General features: G+C 41.5%; 1 protein-coding gene across 1 annotated transcript in view; it reads right to left on the minus strand.

Annotated features, from left to right (window-relative positions):
• Positions 1-20882, minus strand: part of rttn (rotatin) — a 37534-nt gene extending 16652 nt beyond the window's left edge. Inside the window, exons 1-27 of the mRNA XM_071912942.2 lie at positions 20852-20882; positions 20371-20558; positions 19729-19918; positions 19455-19553; positions 19204-19294; positions 18930-19044; positions 16596-16746; positions 14706-14874; positions 13657-13847; positions 13295-13410; positions 12205-12372; positions 11841-12053; positions 10986-11098; positions 10682-10808; positions 10180-10305; positions 9649-9765; positions 8903-9042; positions 7587-7758; positions 7275-7374; positions 6487-6572; positions 5645-5762; positions 4955-5051; positions 4783-4848; positions 4429-4620; positions 3102-3344; positions 2081-2237; positions 317-483 (exon numbers count right to left, since the gene is read on the minus strand). Of these exons, the coding sequence (XP_071769043.2) occupies positions 317-483; positions 2081-2237; positions 3102-3344; positions 4429-4620; positions 4783-4848; positions 4955-5051; positions 5645-5762; positions 6487-6572; positions 7275-7374; positions 7587-7758; positions 8903-9042; positions 9649-9765; positions 10180-10305; positions 10682-10808; positions 10986-11098; positions 11841-12053; positions 12205-12372; positions 13295-13410; positions 13657-13847; positions 14706-14874; positions 16596-16746; positions 18930-19044; positions 19204-19294; positions 19455-19553; positions 19729-19918; positions 20371-20558; positions 20852-20882 (3743 nt within the window). The remainder of the gene's footprint in view (positions 1-316; positions 484-2080; positions 2238-3101; positions 3345-4428; positions 4621-4782; positions 4849-4954; positions 5052-5644; positions 5763-6486; positions 6573-7274; positions 7375-7586; positions 7759-8902; positions 9043-9648; positions 9766-10179; positions 10306-10681; positions 10809-10985; positions 11099-11840; positions 12054-12204; positions 12373-13294; positions 13411-13656; positions 13848-14705; positions 14875-16595; positions 16747-18929; positions 19045-19203; positions 19295-19454; positions 19554-19728; positions 19919-20370; positions 20559-20851) is intronic.
• Positions 20883-26539: the final 5657 nt, after the last annotated feature.

Below are 26539 nucleotides of genomic sequence, written 5' to 3' on the forward strand. Positions count from 1 at the left end.
AGTACTGTATATTCGATAAGCAGATAAGACCAAAGTCCTAATTGTGCTACTACAAGAAAGTAAGTAACACACACTTTTCATTGGAATTACAAAAAGACATTTCATTTAAAACTTTACAGTTTTCATTTAGGCTGCAAAAAACACAAGATGAGACATGAAAAGTGAATAATTCATTTCTATTGCCTACAGGCAGGTGACTTCTTGTGATTCTCCACATTTTAAATAACGTATGTGTGTGTGTGTGTGTGTGTGTGTGTGTGTGTGTGTGTGTGTGTGTGTGTGTGAGAGAGAGAGAGAGAGAGAGAGAGAACCCTACCTGTCAGTGGTGTGTGTAAGGCGGTGGAGTAAGATGTTAAAGAAGCTGGTGAGTTCTCTCTGCAGTCTCTGGCTGACCTGGCTCTTCAGCTCCTCTGCCCCCCCCTGGCTCTGACTGGAGGTCTGGGTCTCCACACCAAGCAGCAAATCCAGGAGGGACACAGTCTCCTGGATGGACGGATGGATGGACGGATGGATGGATGGATGGATGGATGGACGGATGGATGGGCACAGAGGGTTATTTTATTGCTTTGTTGTTTGCTTATATGTATTTGTTTTGGATTTAGCCCATTGTTTAAATTTTGGGTTGTTTTCTTAGTTAAAACATAAAATATTAAAATAAAGTTATTCTTAGTCCTATTATTTGAGGGGATAGCATGCACAAATTATTTAATACACCCCCCTTGTTCAAAGGGATATTTGACTTTGGTTGATCACACAGTTTCTTAACTGGAGTTCATGAATGGTCAACCACCAAAATCAGCTACTCTCCTGAAGAGTGAAAATGTTCTACCAATGCAAAATTACACTTTAACAACAGATTTCAAGGAGAAATCAGATAAAGTCTGCCCACCATCCAACTTCTTAAATTTAAACAAACTGACCACTGGATATTGGGGAAGGAGGCTGAAAGGTGGGTGGTATTGAGGAAGTGCCTCTTCCTCAACACCACCCATCTCTCCCTGCCAAACATACAGCATTCCTCATTGCGCAGTATGCACGGAGTAGTTAGTTAATGCAAGTGCAGAGAGACAGATGTTCCTGAAACAGCTCAGTAATTACAGAAAAGTCAGAGCAGAGCAGAGCTGCTCACCCCTACCAGGCATTCTATCTGAGTCTGCTTTAGCCGCCAGGGGAGGGCCTATTGTTTACACACACATTAATGAGAAAGCCAAGGTGAGACTGATTAAATCCTAAAAGTAGCTCTCCTCACGAAGAGAGTGCTGTGATTCTTCTCCTCGGGCAAAAATATGAATCCGGCTTTGTTTTAAGAGCTCAGGAAATAAGCTCTGCCGTGGGTCTGAAGTGGTGCGCCGCGATACTGTTTTCCGTCGTAATGAGACAGTAATATGTTTGGCTTGTCTGACGGCGTGTGATTTACTCACGCTTTGATTACATGTATATAACACTCTGTGTTGGAGAGGAGGGAGAGCCTAACTAGATTACTAGGTAACACAGATGCAAAGACCTCCAATATATGCACATACATGCACACACATTTGTAACACACACAAATGTATGCACACACTTGAAACTACAGTAGTGTACACTGTTTTGATAAATGAGACAAGACAAGACAATGCCCTTATCAAATACATTACACAATGTGCCTTTCGGATATGTGCATTAGCAGCTAATGCATGTAACAAAGCAAAGCTCCAGGACAGAGGTACCATATGTACAGAAAAATTACAGTTTTGGGGAGGAGAGGGGCAGAATCAAGATCCAGTTATTGTAGAGTTGAAGGAAAGGAAAATATATTGAGCATGATAGCTGGAGTGCAGAGGGCCAGATCCCTCTCAAAACCCCCTTTATCATATTAATAGTCATCAAATTTAGAGCAGGAGTTAGGCGATGGTAAGAGTTTGATTAATGTCCAGCTCCACTTGGTGGAGTATCCCTTCACAATTCTTACCCTTCATTCAGTGAATGGTTTTCACTTATTAGTGAGTGCTTGAGACATTATTCTTAGTCCTGGCCTTTGGCAATGTAGTGAAAAAAATGTAGTGGTATAGTGTGGCCAGAAAGTGAAAACCATGTGTACCTGGTTGAGGAGCAGCTCCAGTATCCACCGCAGGTCCTTGTCCTCCGGGTCAGACGCAGACTCTCTGTGCATCTGTTTGAAGTGGGCATTCAAAAATGCAACAATGCCCACCAGCAACCTCTCATCCTCCACACAGGCTGGACGCACCTGGAGAAACCTGCAGGGGAGGAAGGGAGAGAGACCATGACAGCGAGAGGGAGAGAAAGAAGCGGAAATTAAAATACTCAGGAGCATCGGAGCCCCTGCACAATAACTTTACTAACACTAATTAGGAAAGCGTACTGATTACTAATAAAGCAAAAGTTCCATCCCATTATCATTTTCACATTCTTCTTCTTCTTAGGATTATTATTATTATTGAAATGAGGACAACTTCATGCAGAAAAACAAAAGAACTTCATGATATTCAGTCTCTTCTAGGACCCAAAATAAAATGGGCTCAGAACAGCTCAACACTGCTGAAACACAGAAACCAGAAATGGAAGCTCCTGACAAGTAGGGGAGGTAACCTGATATTTTCAATCTTTTTGTGGATAATATCTAGTTATTCACGCTTCTCTTGGGAAGCTTTAATACTTTGACCAGGAAAGGGCAAACAACAAAGAGTATTACATTTAATAAGACGCTGGATTGATGTCAATTCTTCAAAATAAGACTAAAAGACAAAGTCGCTTTCTGATACTTCTACATTAGGTCTTTCAGAATGTCATGAGAGACCTAAAATTCATTGGATTTCCTTTACATTCAGTATTTCTACACTCTTATAAGGCCATGCTGTAATCACTGAGCCTTGGCAAAACTTTTGGTTCAGAGCTTTTATTTTTAAAAAGAGCAACAGAGTCAAGAATAGTCAAGCAAGAACTGTTCTTTATTGTTTTAAAGAGGTGCAGCAGTTGCAATACTGTCATAAAAGCCTCCCATAATTTTCTTAATAAATAAACTTTGACAAGATACACTCACAAAGTTGGTAACTAGCATATGAACCCACATGAATCTAAACTTGAATTTGAACGTAGCGTACCTGGTTATAGCAGACTGCCAAGTGAGGGAGCGGAGTGTGTCCCTGCAGCTGTGGGTGTGGATGTGAGGGAGGGCCAGTCTGTCAATCAGCAAGTAGAGACTGAGCCTGGACAGGGCTGAGGTCACAGAACTGTGTCCCGCTGCCATGACGATAGCCTGCATGCAGTCCTGTAGCCCGGTGGGAAGGTGTGACGCCCGCAGTGACACAACCTGCGCCTCCGACAGCCTCAGGTCATCATGGAATCTGGGGGAGAAAAAAAGAAACAGCGGCAGAGATGCTGATTGAGATATTCTGAATCGGGTTACATAATTCTTCTTCTGCGGTGACGGGTGTGTTGCATAAGTAGCATCCTCAGAGGCATACTGATGACCTCATTCACAAACAGATATTTGATCAGCAGTCAGGAGTGATGAGACATTTATGAGTCATCCAAAGAAGGCTTCCTCTTATTTGAGAATTACCTATGATTGTTTTGAATCACGCAGCAGTAGCAGCAACCATACCGACTACAATCAACAAAAAGTAAGTAAGTAAGTAAGTAAAATAAGTCAAAAAATGAGAGAAAAAAGCTGTCTGAATTATGTCATGACAATATAAAATAGCATTTGGGGCTTTCTATTAGGCCCAAATAAAATAACTCTGAATGTACTTTTCCCTGTAGACTACTCCATCTTGATGCCACTCTTAAACAAGTGCTCTTCTCCCAATGATAGCACTGTATGAAATTTAGTTCCATGTGGATTGATCTATCTATGGTGTGCTTAAAACTCCTCTGCTGTAATTAAGCTGATGAAAACCGTGTGTGAGGCACTCTCATCTGTTTGCATTAGGTCACATTAGAAGTAAATGAAGACGGATGAAACACAAGCCGCCAAGCCTCTGAAACTAATTCTTCACTACAACGCTGCAGTGGAGGGAACATTAACTCCAGGTGAATGTATAGGAGTGACCTGGCTTCAGGACCTTTTTCACAGTTTCTCTAACACATTTCATTCTTTAAACCAAAACAAAATACTGCACCGTTATCTATGCAACAGCACTAAAAACAATGCACTCTCCTTCCAAATTCCTTTGAGAAACATTATAGTTAAATAGATAAATAAATGAAAATGAATGAACAAATAAATACTGAAGTTATCCTATTTACTTCTCCACTGCAATCAGGGACAATTAACTTTCCCTTGATACAGTAACATTTGTCTACCTCGGTATTCAATCCAATATTTTAATGCGAAAACAAATGAAAGCTGACTCTCCGCTGATAAATAAACATTATCTCAACACCCTTGATGCGTGCGTTAAGAGTAAGAAACATAGAAGGTCTTACTCGATGACATCACTGGCGATGCCACGCAGCTCCTCGAGGAGGCTGTCTATCCCAGAATGCCATGCGGTGTTCCAGGCCAGCTGAAGGGCATGGCGGGCGGGGGCCAGGGTCAGAAGGTCAGAGGAAGGGGGCAGGACGCAGCAGTAAGGGCTGACAGCATGGTGAGTCACCGCCTGGAACGGGATGTTGTACCTGGGAGAAAAGTTAGCGAGAGACAGAGAGAGATTTGTTTGGAAAATGTTAGAAATGGGTTGTTGATGAGGAGAAGGGGGGCTTTAAAAAAACAAAACACAGCACAAGCAGGAATGTTCACTGTTGATCTTCAAGGTCTTCACTAAAGTGATCACATATTACCTGCGCATTACTGACAGTGGTAAGGAGAACGGTGCGAGAGTCCCATCTGTGTTGGATTTGTCTGACCTGATATGACAGAAAAGAACTAAGTAAAACAAAGTATTGAATCTCTGGACACACACATTGTTATCAGAACCATGGCAAGTTCAAAGAGAACAAAAACAACTCTCACCATATTTCAACGCTGGCAATCTCATCAAAAAGCAGTAAATACATCAGTACAGTAATCTCACTTCCGTTGCCTTTGTTCTCCTTCAGTATCAAGGAAGCTATATTGAAGACACAACACAGACAATTAAACTTTATCAGTGTAGTTCATGAATGAATTTAAAAAACATCACGAGTTTGAAAATCCATCTCAGTAACAAACACCTAAAGGTTCAATCATGAATTGCAGTTTGGCACCCCCCGTGTCGCCCCACTACTGCCTTTGTTTACATGGTGTTTTAATGGGTTGAAGATATTTTTAGACTCTGACATTTAAGCATTAACAATTTCCAAAAAGTGTATTTTCTTTTTAAATCAGATTATGCAACAATATTATGTAAACATACCCACAAACAAGATGGGTTAATAAATTGTATTGGACTGTATTCTTTGATTGTCAGTTTTGCAAAATAAGTCATGCAACAGAAATGGATTTGCATTGCAGATAAAGCCATGAACTATTTACTGGTGTTGAGCTGAGCTCAAACGCAACGAGTTGCATCACACTAGCATACCACTTTGCAGTGTGATAACATGGTTAAGGGCTATGCGTCAACGAATGACTTGTCATCGGTTTTGTGAATGCGCCCCCCAGCTACACAACATAATGTGCATAGTTGTGAGTGTTACTTAATGAGTTGTCTTGTGAATGTACCCCTGAGCAATATGAGGAGCAGGGCGGTGCGCTGTGCCAGGCTGTGCCTCAGAGATGGATCAGCGTACACCAGCTTCCTCAGGATACATACACACGGCTCCAACAGGCAGTCCAAGCTCTGGGGAGAACAGGAACATACGCGCTTGGTGTTTAATTGCAGGGAAAACACAAACACACACATTCATTCTCTCCCTCTCTCTCTCTTTCGCTTCCCTGCTCTCTCTCTCTCTCTCCCTCTCTCTCTCTCTCTCTCACACAGACATGTGGACATGATCTCCTCGCTGTCACTTCATATAACCTAGATATAAATTATATGATTGTGCAAGTCGCAGGCAATGGAGGGTTGAGACAGTCACAACCTGCAGCCATCCCTCCTATACACACTGGTTAGTTGAGACAAGTCATTCTCTGTGCCCCTGTTCCTCCACCTCGATGTAGGCACACATGCTGGACCATTACCCCCATTAGCAGCTGCTAATTCACAGCCTGGGAGTGATCAGCAGACTGCAGTAACTAGAGGGCAAAAATCACTGCTGACCAGGGCCTGTCTGACACAGTTAACTCAGGCCATTTCATCCTTCAATCATGCATGCCTCAGTGAGCTTCCTCTACATCTGCCAGCATGTACTCACACACATAAATATACACGCAGTCACACACAAATAATTACAGAAATGTGCACATAACACACTTTATGTAATTATACATGCATGTGTACACAAGCACACTTTTTTTCTCCAGACAGAGATACAGGATTTGTTTATATTTTGTTTATTCTCTATATCCATTCGCTCAGTACACATTGCTTTATCGCGTCGCCAATACTGGTTTGTTGTTTTTACCTTGTTGCCGTTTACACTCTCGATAATGAAAGAGATGACTTTGTCTGTTATGCCAAGATTCTTCAGCACTTGGTGCATTGTTGTGTCTGCGGGGAAATAAGAGAACAATTCAATATGCTGACAATAAACATTTGCATACTCAAGTATTTACTTTTCCTTTTTGCCTAAAACATATGGCTGTGGGAAGACACAAACACTGCTGCAATAGCAGCAAATTGCAGCTTTCACAAGGGCAGAACTCTGTCTGATCAAACAGAATGCAAAATTTTAAAGTTGTTCTTGCTTTTATCAAGTGCATATAGTTTCACACAGAAATTTGATTACATCTTTCAAACCTCTCATGTCAAAACAGCATTGTATATGATTGACAATTCAGGTAATTCAGCATCTGTCATTTTGAAATAAACTATGAGATGAATGTGAATGGTTATCATTTATGTCCCGCTTTTCCCTATTCCCTGCAAAGATGTGCACGGTCCATCCAGGTATTTGTGGGGTACAGCAATGAAAAACATACAAAATGGATGTTTGGATTTAGTGTGCGGTCAATCTAAAAATACAGGATTTGGAAGGGAATCTATGAGCAGGGGACAAAGTGTCGCCAGCTGGTGTGTTTTTCCTGCTAAACTCTGCCTCTTCCCTTGCATCTATAAGATCTGAGAGGCCAGGGTGGTTTATTTGTATTAGCCTGCTAGAACGAAGACTGTAGGGTGGAAATTTAGTAAGATAATGTGGTAGATTAGTTGATAAGAAATACATTACTGGTACTAGCTCTACTGACACCTTACCTTGTAGCACTACAGCCAGCTGCTCAGCGGCAGACCTTCTCAAGGACAGGTCGACGGTGTCAGAGGTCAGGATACAAAACAGCTTCTCCACTGACTCCACCTATCCACCATACAACACATACATATGCATACACGCACGGACATCCACGAATCAGAACAGAATACATAGCCAACATAGAGGTGTTTTTGTTTTGTTTGCATAGTGTGTGTGTTGCATGATTTGTGTTGAGTATGAGTGCATGTATTTCTGCCTGTGCAGAAGTATACACAGTATGTTAGTGTGTCATTGTGACTGTGTATGTGGATCCATACCTTGAGGAAGGACTTGTTGCTCGTGTCCAGTGTGATGTCTACAGGGTTTCTGAGGCAGTAGAGAGTGGGGAGGGAGGAGAGCGCTGGTTGGTCCAGGTCTGGTCTGGCTGTGTTTGCCCCCTCGGCGCTGGTTAGGTGGGGCAAGATGTGCTGCACTGCGGCTACTCTCACCCTGTCAATAATGAACGGGATTTTTGTAAACTTAAAGTTGAAAATCACACAGATTTGTTGTTGTCTTTGTTTGCAGCAATGTAAGTAACGTAACAGGCTACACCTTGATTTAGAATACGGAACATTAATGTATAATCATTCAAGCCTGTCTTTTAGAGTCAATTTTTTATATAGTACTCTATACATTCATTTATTCCCTTTGATTGAGCCTGTTTTATTATTCATCAACTATTTGCAATTAGGGTCTGGAATTATTTTTTGTATTCTTCTTCTTACTATTATTACACTCAACAATAATAGAAAAGGCTAATATTTCCTAATATTGACAAATATTTCATTCATTGTGCTCATTCAGTTAACCAGTCAGTTCAGAGTCTAAGGTTTGGATGAATGAGGTCCCACTCTATCTCTGCCACACCAAGTTTTGGCTTTCATACTGTAGGGCACAAAAGGGAAACAGGCACTGGCTAGACATCCTAGAATAACACTCTCCTTTGAAAGGCTTGGTTCACTCAGACTCTGCTCTAAATGCAGATCAGAACAACAACAAAGAAACACTTTATTTAGGTTATAAACCAAGCTATCTATCTAACTTAGAGCCCTGATACAGGCTACACTGCAAGATTTAAAAATTACCAGCCGAATTGGTTTTTAAAATAGAACATCCAAATGATGATTGGTTACCTACAAAAGCGGCTGGTAGGGCAGACAAACCTATCAGCCAGTGCAAAAATCTACCAGCGCTTGTCTATTGGCTAGTGTCTGGCGTTAATCTCCCACCTCTATCAATATTCATAGAGTGGGACTGGATAGCTGTTTTACATAAGCTTCACAGTGCGCTGAGATGAGCTGATGAGCACATCACCTGACAGCAATAGACAGTGGTAATATGTCCATCACAAGTGTTGTAGAGCTAAATATTCTGACTCTCAGACGTTTGTCTGGTTCACACAAAACCCCCGAGACCGAACGTCAAATTCATCAAACAGCTTCACACACACACAGTAGAAACACAAACCACCACAGACACATGACACAAACACACACACACACACAGTATACGCACCCCTGGCGCACACACACACACACACACACACACACAAACACAAACACAGACAAAAGCATAACCCAGAGCCCACACTCACGTGGGCTGTTTAGTGAAAAGGAGTCGGAGCGCTGCTTTCAGCTTGGCTGTGTTTGGAAACACATCGTCTCTTGCCACGTCCGACATGTCACTTATCAGCAGGACACAGTTTCCCAGTGACTCTTCAGAGCCTGCGTAACCCTGCCACACACACGCGCACACACACACACACACACACACACACACACACACACACACACACACACACACACACACACACACACACACAATGTTCAGACTGCCTTGGCAGACAATGGGGAGAACAACAGGGAATTCCAGCTAAGCGGCATAACAGTAAATACATATGCATCGCTCTGATTACGGGGGGTTTCATTTCGCCTCTTGTTGACATGGCGGGCCCATCTCTGAATGGCCTCCTTGAATTAAATCACACTTGACAACCTAGTCAAAATCTCATGTATATTCATGAAAAATTTCCTGGCTTTCTGTTGCCTGAAACTGAACAATTAATAAAAGCTTGTTTTTCTACCAAAAAAGGAAACAATATCACACAGAATATGTAAATGAGTGAATAACTAAATTTTTCTCGCTGGCAGCTCAATATGCAGCCTTTGTGGACCAAGAGTGCTAAAATTGCACTTTTGATCATACTTGTTTTGATTGTGGGCAAAATACACCACTGTTATTTTTCCCCCCATAAATGAAATGTAATAAGTACCACATATGATGCTGCTTTATGAGCTCTGCAATACAAACACAACCCAGCCTCTTCAGAGAGCACCACACCTGTAATACGGGGATGACCGGGTAAAGCGCCTCATTAAATCTGTCCCAGGTTGATGCTGTCATCATCAATCGTCCCTTGAGCAGGAATAGCAGAATATCCTTGGCAGCAACGTTCACCTATGGATCACAGTAAACTATTGAACCAACAGTGGCAGATAAAACACTGCTTATAAAGCTTTTAATAGCAGGTACTGTAAGTGACAGACAGACAGCATTAAACAACAAAACATGATACCAGTGACTCATAACAGTTTAGCATGACCTTAAAGTTGATGCACAAACCCTTTAAAAACCTGGCTCACACACACACACACACACACACACACACACACTCAACATTGTACTTCTATCCTTATGAGGACCTTCCACTGACTATTCATTCCCTAACCGTAACCCTAACCTAGCCCCTTGAAGGAGTGAGGACTGGCCAAAATGACAAAAATAACCTCAGTCTAAAGGTCTACAAGTTAAGGTTCTCACAAAGATAGAAGTACAAGAACACACACACACAAACACACTTTGGTAGCCCACCTTCTCTGCAGAATCCTGGAGGCCAAAGGCACTGATTTCATAGAGCACCCTGTGGTGGAGCAGGAAGTGGACTCCACTGCAGGCTGCGGATGCCACCCGGGACACCTTCTGGATGCCAAGGGAGTCCTGGGAGTGTCATATGTCATCAATATGTAATCACACTGAAGCACATCCTAAATTAACCCCAATCTCTCACTTGAGCACTCACACAAAAGCACAGATTCTAGATCACTGTGTGCCTTGTCTCTTGGAATGTAGCCATATACTGTAGAAAGTGACTGGGGAACTCAAAATAATGTTCAAATGTCTGGCGGGTGTCTTATCCACTCCCAAATATCTGTGATTCACTCATCTTTATCCTAACCTATTCACATATGAGTGCCCCACCAAACAGACCCACATTATGGCTGCGTTAGATCATCTGGTATATTCTCCAAAGACAGCCATGAACCTGCACAAACATTTAACCACTGACTGCCTGTATAAGATGGCTTGCTCTGACCTTGACCAGGTTTAAAGTGCAGGTGTAGGTCTCCGTCTTGACAGGCAGTAAGGGATGAGACAGCAGCTTGAGGAGAACTTTCTGGCTCTCTCTCTGGAGGAGTGGACTGGGCTGATCAAACTTCCACCTAATGACGGAAAAACAAAAAAAACGAAACAAAATGGAATGTAACTTAACTACACCCACAATGAATGTAAAATAGCATGAACATATTTCATATATAGTTAAATGCACCAGGAGTGAAATGGACAGCAGGCTAGTGATTGACTTTACAATGCAAGGAACTTTACGATTACTATCTTACAGGTAAGAGCAGATGTGAATGCATTCCTTGACAATGGGTAAGTGCTGGTGGTAGGGAAGGCCGTCTATGGCTTGGTCTGCCAGCTCCAGTAACTCCAGCCAGTTCTTTTCCCCCTGGAAGAAGAAACACGTGAAGAAATGAATGGCCTACAGGTTAGACAGACTTTGCTGTAACTGGAGGGCCACAGGTCCACTCCTGCTGTAGTGGCCTTGAGCAAGACCTGCTCCTGCTCCAGGTGGGGCTGCTAATGGCTGACCCTGCACCCCGACCCCTGTGGTGATATAAATATGCATGTGAGTGTGTGTGTCAGTAGTTGGGCACTGTTGTAGCTGTTGTTGTTATTATGTTATTAGATTATTATACTTACACTTCCTTATTGACTTAACATAACTGCTGGTAGGAATGATGTTGTGCACTTTCTGTTTTCATGGCACTCTGAATTATCTGGCTACTCACCCTGTTGATGCTTATTTTACGGTTGCACTAATTGTTAGTTGCTTCGGATAAGAGCATCTGCTAAAAGCCTAAATTGTAAATTGTAATTGTGTGAAATATGGCAACAATGTTCTTTAAAATTCTAAAACTAAATAAATACATAAACAGATAACAGCCTACTTAAAAAATGTTATTTACTTGTCACATTTCAATGTTTACAGTTATGCCATCGTCAAACCTACCACTAGAAGCATAATTAATGAACTGCAGTTATGACATGTAGCCTTACCGCATATCTGTCTTTGATATGAAGTGCAAGCAGCATATTTCTAAAAAAAAGACCTGTATCTCCCTACAGAGGGTAGAAGTGCTTGTTCAACTATCACACTGTTCCATGATTGAGTGAGATTCAGCTCATACCTCAGCCTGTGCCTCCTTGAGGAAGTTGCAAGTGGATTCCATCCAGAGGGCGGCGCGGATCACCCTCCTGTAGAGGTCATGGCCGTCTGAGTTCACCTGCTCCAAGTACGCCACTGCTGACTCTTGCATGCTGGGCAATACACTCCCCAAGGTCGTGTCCAGGCACAGGTGGAACATCGCTGTCGCCATGCTCTCTGGGAGATTGTCACTGGCCTGAGCAGGATTAAGAAACATTACCTTCCTACTGAGGAGTAGCAGTAAAATAATCAAGAATAAACAACATAGTGATGTGATTTGGTCGACCCAAGCACAAAGATACAGAAAAATAGACAGTATACAAGCGTACACACAAGCACACACACACCTTCTCAGGGGGGAGGATGGTCTGGAGCAGTCTAATGGTGAATATGGCGGTTCCTGTGTAGGCCATTCTGTGGTGGACCAGAGAACTGTGGGGAATGTCTGCTGAATAGCTCTGATGGTAGCTCAGGATGTCCCCCAATACTTCCATACAGGCTTGCAGCTTCTCCTTCTACAACACACACACAAACAGATATAAATGTAAACATAGGCACAAATACACACTCAAACACACTTGACACACGCACACACTCACTTGCATGCCCACATACACACAGACAACACGCAGACTCGCAGTTACTATGACTGGCTGGGAGCCAAGAGAAAATTGTTCGTTCCAGGGGTTAGGAATTGAATGTAATCAGATTTAAGGGTTATTTTGGGACGAGATACAGATCCACCCTATCTCAGTATGAATAAATTGGAACAATCTATTCTCAGCCACTTTGTTCTTGCAGCGGAAATTGAACAATAGGCTATAAACACCAGCAGGGGGCAGTAAATGCCCTGTGCATGGCTTGCTGGTAAGAACAGTTTGGTCTGTTCCCATAGGAAAAACCTAGAGGTCTGGCACACAATAGCTGCTCTCCACATAAAGATGACAAAACAGTTCTCAGCCTGCAAGGCTCTGGGCATGTATTAAACAGCAGAGGGCCAGAGGGGCCTGGGCTTGACAAGTGTATAAGTCCCCCCGCAGAGGAACATACTCTTTAAACAGTCAGGGTGGATAACAAATGATTCTGCATGGTAAAAAAAAATCCCACCAGTTTAACACAATCCACTGTGTAGAATTTATACACATAATAAATGAAGACATTTACTAACTCAACAATTCAGTGCATGGATAGACCCAGGGGTACAGACAAGAGGTGTGCATGTATGTGTGAGAGGCTCTTTGTAACCAGCTGAAAGCCTTTGTAACCTTATATAATTCATTCAGTTCGATCACATGCCCACAGTTCTCCTTGACAGCTGAGTACCGTATGCCTGTGTGTCTGTGGCAAATTGTCTGGTGGCCAACCCAGTTCCCCTTTTCAGTGAAGTGTATCCATTCATCTACATAAGAGGCTGTCATGAGTTGTGTTTTGACTTGCCAGCTCCATCCCCACCAGGCTGCGATCGTCCCAGACCAGCTCACAAACACTGTCCCCAAGCAGGAGGACGGCGTCGCACAGCAGCTCCAGAACACGCTGGAACACATGCAACCCCTCTGAGAAAGAGAGAAACAGAGCAAGAGCAAGAGAGGTTTTATGACAAGACCAAATAACAAGCAGTGGAATACTTGGACAGTCAGTGTAGTGGAAGAAGGGAGGGGATATTTGCAATATCTCACCTATACTCAATCTCAAGGGGCGAGATAAAGGAGCAAGATAAACAGATGGTGATAATTGCTTTAAAAATAAATTTTCGCTACCCCTCCCTCTTTGCTAATCAAAAAGACTACAACAATTCCTACCTGTCTTAAGCAGAGGTATGGCATGCTCCATGGTAGCAATAGTGAACTGAGCCAAGGTGAGCTGCTGCAACTGCAGCTCCAGGATATCTTCCACACCCAGGTCGGGCAGCTCCAAGTTGGCCACATCTGCAGGTGACTGGGGCGTTTGCCTGGGGGCCTGGACAACTGCTCCTCCTCTATGAGAGCTGCCACTGGAGGGATCATGAGCGAGAAATGAAGGCAACTGCAAAGTAGTTGGACCATTCAAATGACCACTCAAAGACTGACGTATGTATAGGGATGGATAAAAAAAACAGAATATTCCATTGGGGGAAATCGGTGTCAACTTTGTAATTGGCCGTTAACATTTTTTTTTATTTTGAGATACGTCATTAAAATATATTTAACCGAGTGGAACTAACAATGTAGTGTTCAAGCTCAGTAAGAGCTATGGCCATAGACCAGCTGCTAGAGGGCTTCTGGTATTATTTAAAAAAACATGTCCACACCCTCTTTCGTATTGTTTTGCCCTCATGTGTGGATTGCTGCTGTCAGTAACAACTATGTCATTATCAAAGCCACGCAAAATCACAGCATGCACAAATTTCCAGAAAGTATAAAAGACAATCTTGTTCAATGTAAGGTATGTGGAACAGATTTGTCGTACCATGGCCACACATCAACAATGCCGAATCATCTCAAAAAATGATTTCTACAAGGGAGGAAGATGAACTAGCATAACATTTGTGCATGATCCTCAGAAGTGTGACAGAAGCCAAACTGAGAATCTCTGCCCTCATTGCCAACATGATTGCTAAAGATATGCAAAGTATCAGTACCGTAGAGACCGGAAAGGGAACTAAGTGATGTAATTCTTTTCATCCACAATCTGCTTGAGCCTTGAATTGAGCACTGAATATTTGAATATTCTTTTTGACCACACACACTGAACAGTTAACCATGAGAAAATGGACTTGTTCACATCCCTAGACCTGTATAAGACGAGGATACAACACACACACATATATGCATGATTACATGTAAATTCAAAGTTGCCTGTATGCACACACCTGTTGGAAGCCGCATCTCCATCCTGGCCATCTCCCCTGGCTCTTTGGCCGGTGCGTCCCACCACAGAGGGCCGGGGAGAGCACTCTGCCCCTGGGGATGAGGCCTGGGAGCGCTGGGTCCCCCGCACCTCCTGGGAGTAAGACAAGGACGAGTTCTGGGACACTGGGTCTACACAACAAACAAAAAATCAGAGAGAGATGTTGCCATCTTTACTAAATGTATTTAAATTGAAAATAGGCACATAATTTGCAACATGAGTCTCTGGAGAATAAAGCAGAGAGAAGATTAAATAAAGTGGTGTTGTTAACATTGTCCCATTACAAGAAATTAATCATTAGATTTAGATAGCAATATGCCTGATAATTTGTTTAATCTTTTTTAATTAGAAGAAAAAGGTAGGCAATGAATAAAATCACAACCTGGTTTAGCTTTCCTTTAAGCTAGACTTAATACTAGCATTTGAGAGTGTAAGGAGTGTAAGGTGCTAACACAGCCAATCTGTGATGGGTTTCACACAGGGGCATGTATTTAAAGGCTCTCTGAGAACACATCAAATCCATCAGAGGGAAAGGCTATACTCACTCAAAAGGCAAAGAAAAGTCACTGTTGGGACTCAGTCAGAAACCTTAAGCAAGTGAAACCCACAAACTATTTTTGCATTCTTTCAGGCCACCTAAGAATTTAACAGGCACTAAAAAACATGGTGATGTCATTTAAAAAATGAGTGCTGCAATACAGTCAGAGATGAAATGTGAATTAGTTTAAATTAGTGATGCACAGATATATCGGTTGAATATCGGAAATGGCTGATTTTTGCATTGTTGACTACAATCAGCTCATCGGCTGATAAGATTAAATCCACCGATGGCAGTGGCCGATACTCATTAACATATATTGCGTCACTAATCTGTTCCAAAGATGTTCAAGTTTGAATGGAAGGACAGCCTGAGGATCAGCGTGAGGTAACAATACTAGCTGCGGTTACATGAGACATTTTTTTTCATTCTGAATGAAATCATTCCGAAGGAAGAACATACGACTCCATAAGTGTCAGAATAAGACGTTTTGTTTTGCCCCCGCAATGATTGGGTCCATTTTCACCGCTGTAAACCGAAACTGGCCCGGAGAGGCGGAGTCAGGACTTGATATAAAAACGGGCTGCGCCGCCTACATCAAACCTGAGCGCCCCAGGGATAATAACAAGCACATCCATTCGAATCATCCCGGTTACGTTATTGACGTTACTTACGTTAAATGCGCGAGCATGTGCAGAAAGAGGCGAGATAAGGAAAGTGATCGGAATGTTTACATGACGAAATTTTATCCATCGACCGGATTATGAAAGGGTTATACCACCCCTCTCAAACGGAATGAAATTTCATTTGGATCGGGCCAGTTTATTCTGATTGAGGCGTTTATATGAGGCATTTTTATTCTGATTGGGCTGCTATTCTGATTAAAAGGCTCCATGTAAACGCAGCTAATGTTATTTGTTTATTTTAATTAAAAAAGGCATTTTTGGTTATGTGAAAGTTGTTACAATAAAAGCTGATCCTTAAATCTATATTGCAAAGTATAATGAAGGGCAGAATATAGATTATTTTGGCAGGGCACAAATGGGTAAATACGAAACAAAATATCAGCAGGCTATCGGTATCGGCCGATTGTGGTGTTTGAAAAATCGGCTATTGGTATCGGCCCAAAATTTCCATATCGGTGCATCCCTAGTTTAAATATATATAATGATGGAAAATATGTGCTAATGCCAATAGGGTAAGCATGCAAAGGCAATTTGTTACTATTTGAAAAGCCTCATTTCAACATTTAAAAACATGTAAAATAAAAAAGGCTGATTTCTTCACTTCAGGCTAACTCATAAGCAGTGGCACCTTGCTTTGCAGAGTAGAAACTGGGGTCTTGATGAAAGCGCAGTCTGCTCCTCAGTCCCACACAAAGCTGCCGTAGGCAGGCAAGAGCCTGCAACCGGAGGTAGCTTGCCTCACCTTCACCTGAACTCAGCCTCAGTAGGGACAGAAGGTTCTGAAAACGGAGAGGGAGATCAGAGCAGTAATATCATTGTTCAGGAATAGGGTTATGAAAGAGCAATGAAATCAGTTTCTAGAGATAAAACATATTAATAATCAGTAATAAACAGGTAGCACATCATTGTAATTGTGTGTATAGGTTGTATTTTGGCTCTACTAAAACTGATTGTTTACAAAGGACAAAGAAGAGCCCAAAATGAGAGAAAAAAGGCAACATGATTGTGTAAAAAGAAGGCCTGGAACTCAGACAGTGATAGAAAATGTGTGATTAAGCTCACAAAATAAAAGGGCAACTGGAATTGAATTACTGGAGTAGCAATTTGTTTCAAGTTCAAATTCCCTGCCCTCTGTAGCTAATGATGTCATGCCTCTAAATCCAGGTCTTTTAATTTAGCTAAATAGCTTTAGCAACTCAAAGGAGGGGCAAGTGAAGCCACAAGGAGAAAATACTTTGCCGTAATGATTTCTTTTTGATGATGAGACTACTCTGTGACAGTATGCTAATACTGCCCTGAGACTGATGTAATACAGTGCACCATTTTCCTAACACCGCTCTGTTAACAAAATATTAATGTTCACAGTGGCTCATCAGGGCAAAGTTGTGTCTCCTGTGATACTCCATCTACACCAATGAAATGAAGGGCTCAGACAGCAGATGTAGGCTGACTCCATGCCTCAGCCAACCCCATATGAATTCAGTTACCTTGGGACTTTCTTTACAGCAGCATGGCCCCCTTTAAAGCTACTACACTTGCCACAATGAGAGCACTTTGACCTTTTTGTTCATGGTATGGAACTGTCGGGATTCCTCCAATACCAACAACAGCAGGCTGAGGAGGGCTCTAAACCCTATGGGCAACTGCGCCCAATTTTAGAGAAACTTTGATATTCAAGGAGGCCAAAGAGGAAAGTGAGGTGAAACTTGCTTCCAAGGACTCTCACTCTAAACCCTGCCTTTTCACAAGAGGTACATCTTGACCAAGCTTTGTCCCCACAACAATCTAGTACCTGTTCAACCAAAGAAAGCCCCCAGAGGTCTCCATCACTTCCCACAAGATCAGGGACAAAGAGATATATATCGATGTCTTGCTCAAGGACACTTTGACAGCTTATATGACTGTTGCGTGAATCACACCAGAGACCTACCCATTATGGGATGGTCACTCTAGCCAATAAAACTCATCTAATCTATGTGTATATACAAGAATGCCAAGTAGCATGGACTACAGTTGGTTGGGAACCGGTGGACAACAACAGAAATGTCATCGTCACAAGAAAACCATGGAATTAATTTATTTTTTTACCCTATAACACCCATATATGTATCCAGGATTGGGCTTTTTTTAGGCCAGCAACAAGCTACTATTTTTAAACCCAAGCTAGTGCAAAATTTCCACCATCTACAGGATTTTCTGTGGCTTGAGGAGAGGCTTATATGGTTGCAGGTGGTCTAGGCATTAGCGTGGCCAGGTTTAAGAGTGTCACAGATCATGCAATCGTTATAGTGGAAAATGATGCTATTGGCAACCATTCTGAAGCCCCGGTACGAGGTGCTAAAACTACTGAAACTGAACCAGAAGTTTTTTATTTTCATGACATCTTGAAGTTCACAAGTTTTATACTCAGTTGCAGTTATAACTAGAACATACAGAGAAAACCCTGAGTTACGGTACGGAGATGGCAGTCATCTAGACACAACCTGTCATAGAGTGGGATCAAACCTGGGATTTCCAATAATGGGACATGTAACCACTACACCACCCTTTCTGCCTGACATACTTTTAGGTTTGGCCCTTCAGCTCATGATTTTAAGGTATACCAGTATAGATACACATATAGGAATGCATATTTACAATACCATCATCAATGTTTTTTTTCCTCCTTGTGTGTGTACGTGTCTGTGTGTGCATGTGTTTGTCTGTATTTTTTGGCAGATCTATTTCACAGTTTTACGGGTCTTTCAAGCACATTATTAAGAGTAAATAATTTAAATGGAAGACAGCCAGTCAGTTGGTATCCTACAGTCATAGACTATTAAATTGTAATATGTGTTGGGGAAAGCAAATACTGTTAAATACCATCAAATATTGTTCAAAATTAAGAAACATAATGTGATACGATATTCTGGCCACATCACCCTGCCTAAGCCTTCCTCAGAGCATGGTAGTGTTGTGGTACCTGCACAATACTGGGCCTTTGCAGGAAGATCTCAGCAGGAAAATCCTGCATAATGACATCACGCAGAAGTTCACATGTGGTCCGGACTAAATTGGGGTTGTTACTCCTCAGAGAACTGTTTCAAAAGGAGCAGAAGCGGATGAATATGTTTAATACACAGTAATTTAACACCACTAACAAACTCCTGTGGAGTTTATTAAAGCTCAACGAGTTCAGGAAAAAAGGAAGCAAAGTAAAACAAATCCACTCTGTAGATAAATGTGATGCCACTCACCTCTCATTGGATGAAAGTATGTGTCTGTCTGTGGTTGTCAAAGCCAGCCATGGGAACACAGAAAACTTCAGACATCTCACAGATTCATGCACTGCACATGAAACACAGGGAGATAAGAGAAACAACGCTTAATATGATGAGTTTACGGAACAAATATGATGCATTGCATTTAGATAACAATAACAACAGGGATCCAATACAAGCTGAAACCCTAGCACACTACCAAATCTGAGGTTATCTATTCAAAATACCTGCTATCCTCTGAGGTGGGACATCTATATGGCTTGGCGTGCTCTTCTGGAAATAGCCCATTTTAGGAAGATGCTCTTCAGGTGGAACAACTGGAGGGACTAGAACAAAGACAGCCTATTTGTACAAAAACTTAATCAAAATGGTTCATAATGTCTGTGATGTAGAAGGACACGACACCCCATCCCACCCCCACCACCATAACATTATGAACATAATAATAATTGCATTGTAGATGACATTGACTCTAAACACAAATATTTGACTTTGCAACACCTGTTGGAGTTGTAACACGTTGTCCGTGTGAGTAGACCATTGTATGACTAGGGAGTAGCTCTGGTAGGTGGAACAGCTGGTCCAGGGTGCCATCGATGACAGCTCGCATCCTGGGTTCCACGTTAGGAGACAGCTGGGTGAGAAACTCCACCGCACCAACATCTCTCAGCATCTGGGCGGCACTAGGATGCTTTGGAGAAATCATGACAGACATGGCAAATAATCATAAAATCAAAAATAGAAAGTTGATAGGTGTAGTATTGTAATAGCACTGAGCATGAGCATGGGTATCAATATAAGTCACTAAGTAGACAGCACTATATTGAAGGCGATGCTCATAAGTAAATTGTGATTGTTTGGCAGAGTCACTTTAACCCTGCCTGAAACCATATTATGCTATATATTTGCACAAGCAAAGATTTTTTCCACCTTTAACTGACCGGTTAATGTTTGGTTAGCCATGTGAAAGACACAGGCTCAAATCCAGGCCAGTACATTTACAGTTTATCTTGGTAGTGTATCTGTGTAGCTTCATAAATATTGTTTCCATTTGCCACACACCCATAGGACTAGCTTCTGAAGACTTTGTTCGTATCTAGCCACTGTCCTCTAGAGGACTAGTCTGGTAAGTCATCTATCTACCTTTGATAAAGTACTGAGCAACTCAAGGACCTCCTCCTGCATTGGCACCTCGGGGAAATTGAACCATTCCAGGAGAACCACAAACAGCATCCTCTCTTGGACCAGGTCGGACACAGAAATCAGGGAATGGTCCAGTTTACACATGATGCTCTTCAATGCTCGAACTCGTATTTCCACCAAGGAATGGCCTAAAAATCACAAACAGTGAGACAATCATTGAAGAAGAGTTACAATAGCGGCTTTGTTATTAGGCTAACGTTAGGTGAACTATGAAAGTTCAGAGAAGTTTTTCGGACTTAGCGAGCTGAATATCTGTTAACACTCTGCATACTAGACTTAGTAGCTAAAGAAAGAGAGCACCTACAGATATATACAATAAACATAGAGAGACTGGCTGTAGTTAGCATGCAAGTGGCTAGGCAGGTGACTGGTAAAGTCTGCCTAACGTTACTAAGGTTGCCTAGCTAGGAGGCTAGCGTACCTATTTTCTTTATAAGGTGAGATAACTCCATTTCTCGGTATATTATCGCGGCCCTGCGCGTATAAACTACTTTAAAAGCGTAATTAACGATCGAGGCTTGTCGGTTGTTCAGCAGATGGAGTGGTTCCGTCTGTCAGTGCCATGTCAACAAACAACAGCGTCTGCCCGGGTTTGCTTTCAACGAACGCGCCAGCGTCACTCCACTTCCTGTTAGAGAGGCGGGGTGCGTTCAAGAAACACACTCGCGGTAAGCGTTTGTTGTGTATGAAAGACAGGTATCTAACGAATAAAGACTTATGGGGGGTCTCAAACCTTTTCAGGGCAAGGACCCCCAAATAGATGTGCATTAGACCCACGGACCACAATTTGATCAGATTTTGTCCCAAGGAAACCCATCTGTCGTTAGTTGTGATTTAGTATAGAATAATAGGCTATGATATCCACAGTGAGGAGAGTAATGCATGGTAAAAATAGTAATTCTTATACATTCTGTCATTGTGCTCATTGTCAACCACTGGATGTCTCTGGACCACACTTTGGGAACCACTGACAGCCAAAGAGTGTATTTATATGATTTTGAATAGCAACTTGACAATAACACAAGTAGCTGTCCTTATCAGTGCCCAATTATTCTTTGGATGTGTCTATGCATGCACACATGCTCATTTAACTGTGTGTACATTTAAAGGAAGCTGTGTGTCGGCTTTGTAATTTGATTTGGCGCTTTGCATATTATTTTGAAAAATAGGCAAAATAATTATGCATTAAACAGTTTTTTTCTCCTTTAGGCAGACCTCCAGTCCAGTGTTCTAGGACTTCTGTGGCATATCAATGGGAGTTTCATCTGATCTTTTGAAATGTAAACATGCTGAAATGATTTTTCTTGCCAAGATGATCAATGTTTGGAGAAATGTTTGATAATCATTGAAGACTTTTTCATTGCTGACATTTTGAGTAAAGTTTTGACACCAGCCAAATGATCTTGTCATTAAATTAATCTTCTATCAAACACCGATGTTCTAAAGAATCAAAGTTGATGTGCATTGCCTCTCCACACACGTGTAGGCATAAATTATTTTCATACTCTGTCTGTGCTCATCCAATTGATGGAAATCTCACACTTGAGATGTGGTGCAGATATTCTATTTGATCAGCCGAGAGGGTGATAATTAACAAACTTAGCAAATGATAATTTGATGTGATAATAATATCATTATAGTACTTGAGAATCCTGGAGGGAAATGATTTGGCCATATGCAATTTAGATAGACACCTAGATTTTTGAAGGGTTTGACTTAGATGGAAAAGGGTTTGACTTAAATGGAAAATTTCATAATGTCTGTTTTACCTCAATGCATACACATATTACCAATGTAAACAAACCATTAAATACATAAAAGAATCACATTTAGCTTTTACATAGGTTGCAGTGTTTGTATTAAGAGCCTATATGAGGGGCATTTCCTTTACAATTGTAGCTGATGCTGTTTTCTTTTTCCAGAACTGCTTTAACAGTTCAATTCTCACAAGGTCCTGGAAGCCAAGACTTTCTTAAACAATGTATTTCAGTTCCTCCAACATTTGATACAGCACACAGAGACTGAGTCTGTTTGAATGTTTTTGACATTCTACAGATGTCCAATGAGAATACAATGCAACCTCTTTTTGACATATTTCAAAGCAGACAACAGCACCTCTTCTGAGGGACAGCTCCCACATCCAAACAACGGAGGAGGTCCTCTTTATCTGCTGGAAAAATACATCACCCAGGGTCAGATTGTGAGTTCTCCATGGCTGTTGAGTCTGTTTCAAGAAGTACATCCCATCATTTCTGTTTGACAACCACTGCAAGTCTCAGATCGTTTGTTAGCATCAGCAGCAGACAGGAAGCAAAACTTCCCTTTAAATAACTGAAAACAGGGGCGGGGTGTCTGTCAGTCACACCTGCTGAAGGTTCGTCCCCCAGATGTTTTTGCAGATGTTTCTGCTAGTATTACCTGCAGTCCTAAAAATCTCCAAGCCTCCTTGTGCACTCATTCATTCATATTCCTGGTAAGCATTTGACTCTAAGATATAGATAACTATTTGGCTCAAAGTTAAGGTATGTGCTGTGTGTTGTACTTCAACCCTCCACTGCCAGTGTTTTCACATGCAATTTAAGGATTTTTAACATCGTAAATCATAATTAAAAAACCACACAAACTGTCAGTTATTTTACACCAGGCTACATTACTCATATGCCAATCCTCGAAACTAAAACCACCTCAGGCTATCCATGAATGCAGGGCTGAACTACGAGTGGGAAATCATGCCCATTTAAATATTTGGAAGCCAGATTTACTCTCTCCAGTGTGGTGGAAGCATGGTTAAAGCTGATCATGCCTGACCATAGGTAATACACACAGCCTATAGGAGTCATATGGAGCACTAACCAGCTGATGTGCTTTTAATGTGAAAGCTATTGTCTGGTAATTGTATGCAGAGACTAAATGTGTAGTAACCTAGGGGGATTCATGTAATGTATGCATGCAATGTATGCAATGTAAATGTGGTGAAATGTACTTTCTTAACTGAAATTAGCAGAGTAAGTAAAATTACTATAAGTAGTAGTATCACCAAATCACGTTTAGTAAGGGCTGCTGGGTAAAAACATTGCTGAATCTGTTTTGGTTGTTACCCTTACAGCTCTTCATGCATAAAACAAGGTCAAATCAGCTAATTAATCATATAATTATTGTAATTGTCTAAAATACAGCAACCCATATGGCAACAAAATACAAGGAGTTACCACCAGAATTAATAATGTAAAATCAAGGGTGACGTTCCAGCAGACCCGAGGAACATAAGCGGGCATCGACAATTTATTCCTTGTTTTATCCAGCCAGATATTTGGATTGAGCTCAAGTCTCTATAGCTGACTCATTACATTCTGTATAGATGCAGCTGGTGTAAGTGTAATTAATGCATAATCTTTGAAGATCTCTTAAAACCCCTCCCCAAGGAGAGCAAAGGCGACGGGAAGGACTGATTTAGCCCTGGCATGGGTCACTCCCTGATTCTTAAATACTGCAAAAAAAGAGATAGAAAAAAACATAACGGTTCTTGCCTGCTGAAATCGTAACGAGACACCAAAACAATGAGGTAGAGACGTGAACATTATCCATTCCATAAATGCGCAGACTGTATTTTGAGGCAAGCCCTTGCCATGTTATTCCACAGTCATTCCTGAAACAAAACCCAAGTGGTCCCACTGGCCCTGTCACTGTTTGACATGCCTGCTGTACCCGTCTTCCGCTCCGCTGCAAGTGTTGAGGATATGAGGGTAGGCACCTTGGGACCCCCGACAATCCCCCCTCGGCAAAGAAGTCAAGTCAAAGGACTGAGTCAAGCTGAAGCAAGCGCAGACACATTGAGCAAATAATTTATGGCTGATACAGCTTTCATTTGAAATTAAGATGAAACATGGAGAACCTCCCCACATGTAGAGGTGTCTCATTAAATGTTATGGCTTAGTGCAAAGTCTACAATGTTCCAGCTTGACTTGAGATTCAGTTTTTTGAGAGGTGCTTATACATAAATTCAAATTCTGCAGAAATATTGATCTTGAGAGAGAAATACTCCAGAGGCCCTCACATGTTGTACTCTGCCATGTCAGACAACATCTTGCAGATACCCAATTCTCATCCAACTATTACAGCAACGCGGCATTTATGTAAACTCTAAATGGCCGACTATTAGTAATTGTTTGATCTGTTCATCCTGTCAAAACAAAACAGACTGGGTTATGCCCACAGCTGAATGTTTACTTACTTTCTCTGTCTGGCAACAAATATCAACCAGGCTAAAGTTTGTTTGTCAGGTCTAATTTAGCTTGTAGAAACACTGCATCCTTGCTTGCCAATGTCCTTGGTGCTATCTAAGAAGTGCCCCCCTCCCTCCTCCTCCTCCACCCCCCCCTCCCCTCCTGTGCCAACACATCAAGTGAAGGCAGCCTGATCAACCCTAATAGGGCTTGGTAATTAGAGTCTTTGCATAGAGGCTGTCTGCACACAACCGCCCTAAGCAGGTTGGGGAAGGCATGCCATACACTTGACAGTGTGGAAAAAACAATGTAATGTTCAGTATATGGACCAAATTAGCCTGGCAGCGGTAAACACAATCTACTTTAAAACAATACTGACACTAATTAGGCAACCAATGTATCATTTCAGAGTTCAAGTTTTAGCTGCTATCTCAAATAGTTACTTGAAAATACTTGGAGAGTCAACTTGATGTTTCTGGAATACAAATTAGAAGGACTTTCCTGCATTAAAGCTAAGCAAGGCTGGCATGAGGGAAAATAGTCTAGTAGCCAATAGTTGATATCTATGGATAGTGGAAAATGGAATCATGATTTTAGCAATGAGGGAGTGTTAACTTTGCATAATTCAGATGTGAAAGAAATTACTTCCTCTGTGCACATTGTTGTGCTAAAGATGATTTCAAATTGCAATAATGTCCATTCTTTGTTTGGGAACTACACAATGCACTATCAAATGCGAGATAAAATCCCAGAAATATGTACATCTCAAACAAACACAGAAACGTATTTCAAATCACAAATTTCATGTGAAAAATTATTTACCCTCCTTGATTTACCTGGATTAGGAATGAGAGTAACATGTTCAGCAAATGTTTAGCCTAAGCAATTTTCATTAAGCTGTAGTAAGGGATTTCAAACAATATTTCCTTTCCAAACTGCTCTAATTCTCTCGTCCATATCTTGAAAGGGCCTAATATCAACTTGCAAAAATGATGGCTTTGGAAAAAAAAACAAATTATTAAAAAGCAAATCATTAGTCCAAATTCTTTACTTAAGCCTAAACCTAAATGTTGTTGTTCCTAAGCAGCTGTATCTCCCATAGATGTGTTGTCATTGTTTTTACATTAATGAACATTCTGCAATTATACTTACATGCGCTCAATTCACATCTACAAGAAACAATCAGTACAGGACCCACCTGATGAAAGGAAGGCCTACATGTTACTGATTTAGAATACGGTAGTACAATTTATGATATAAGAATAATTCTTACACTGTAATCTAATAGTTCAGCACATTATTTTCCATTATAGGCAATCCACTTGTGTCCCTATACCTCCCCATGCTATTTCCATCTTCCTTTGAACAGTCCAAATAACTTGGATCATGCATTTTAAAGCCACAGTGTGTGGGGAGTATAGCAGCACCTTAAAGAAAGTAATCTCCAGTCCTAGTGTACAAATACAAAATGATTTCAGAGAGCGCATGGCTGCTGAGTTCATGTGGTGCAGCAAGCTTCTGCTATCATTGTGAATGAACTGACTGGGCAACTTTATGCAACAACTACTGCATATTCCACGTTTTGCAGTTTCTCTTGTTCAGTCTTTTTCCAGTCTGTTTTTCTATGGAGCTTTAATATTTAAATTCACATTCATTGAATTTCCATTCCTGATACAATGCTCCTCTGAATATTGATGAGTTTCTGTTAAAGGTGGTGGCAGCACACATTGCCTATGATTTTATCTTTGTCAAAATGCCATCTAAAAAGAAAATGGAACTTGGTTGAAATTTTCTTCAGTCTAACCTATGTGTGTTGACTTGTAGATAAAGGAGGTCAGTGAGACATTTTGTCCACCTTTTGCATCTACGAATTTAGACACTCAGGC

The sequence above is a fragment of the Centroberyx gerrardi genome, chromosome 22, assembly GCF_048128805.1.
Source record: "Centroberyx gerrardi isolate f3 chromosome 22, fCenGer3.hap1.cur.20231027, whole genome shotgun sequence".
NCBI lineage: Eukaryota > Metazoa > Chordata > Actinopteri > Beryciformes > Berycidae > Centroberyx > Centroberyx gerrardi.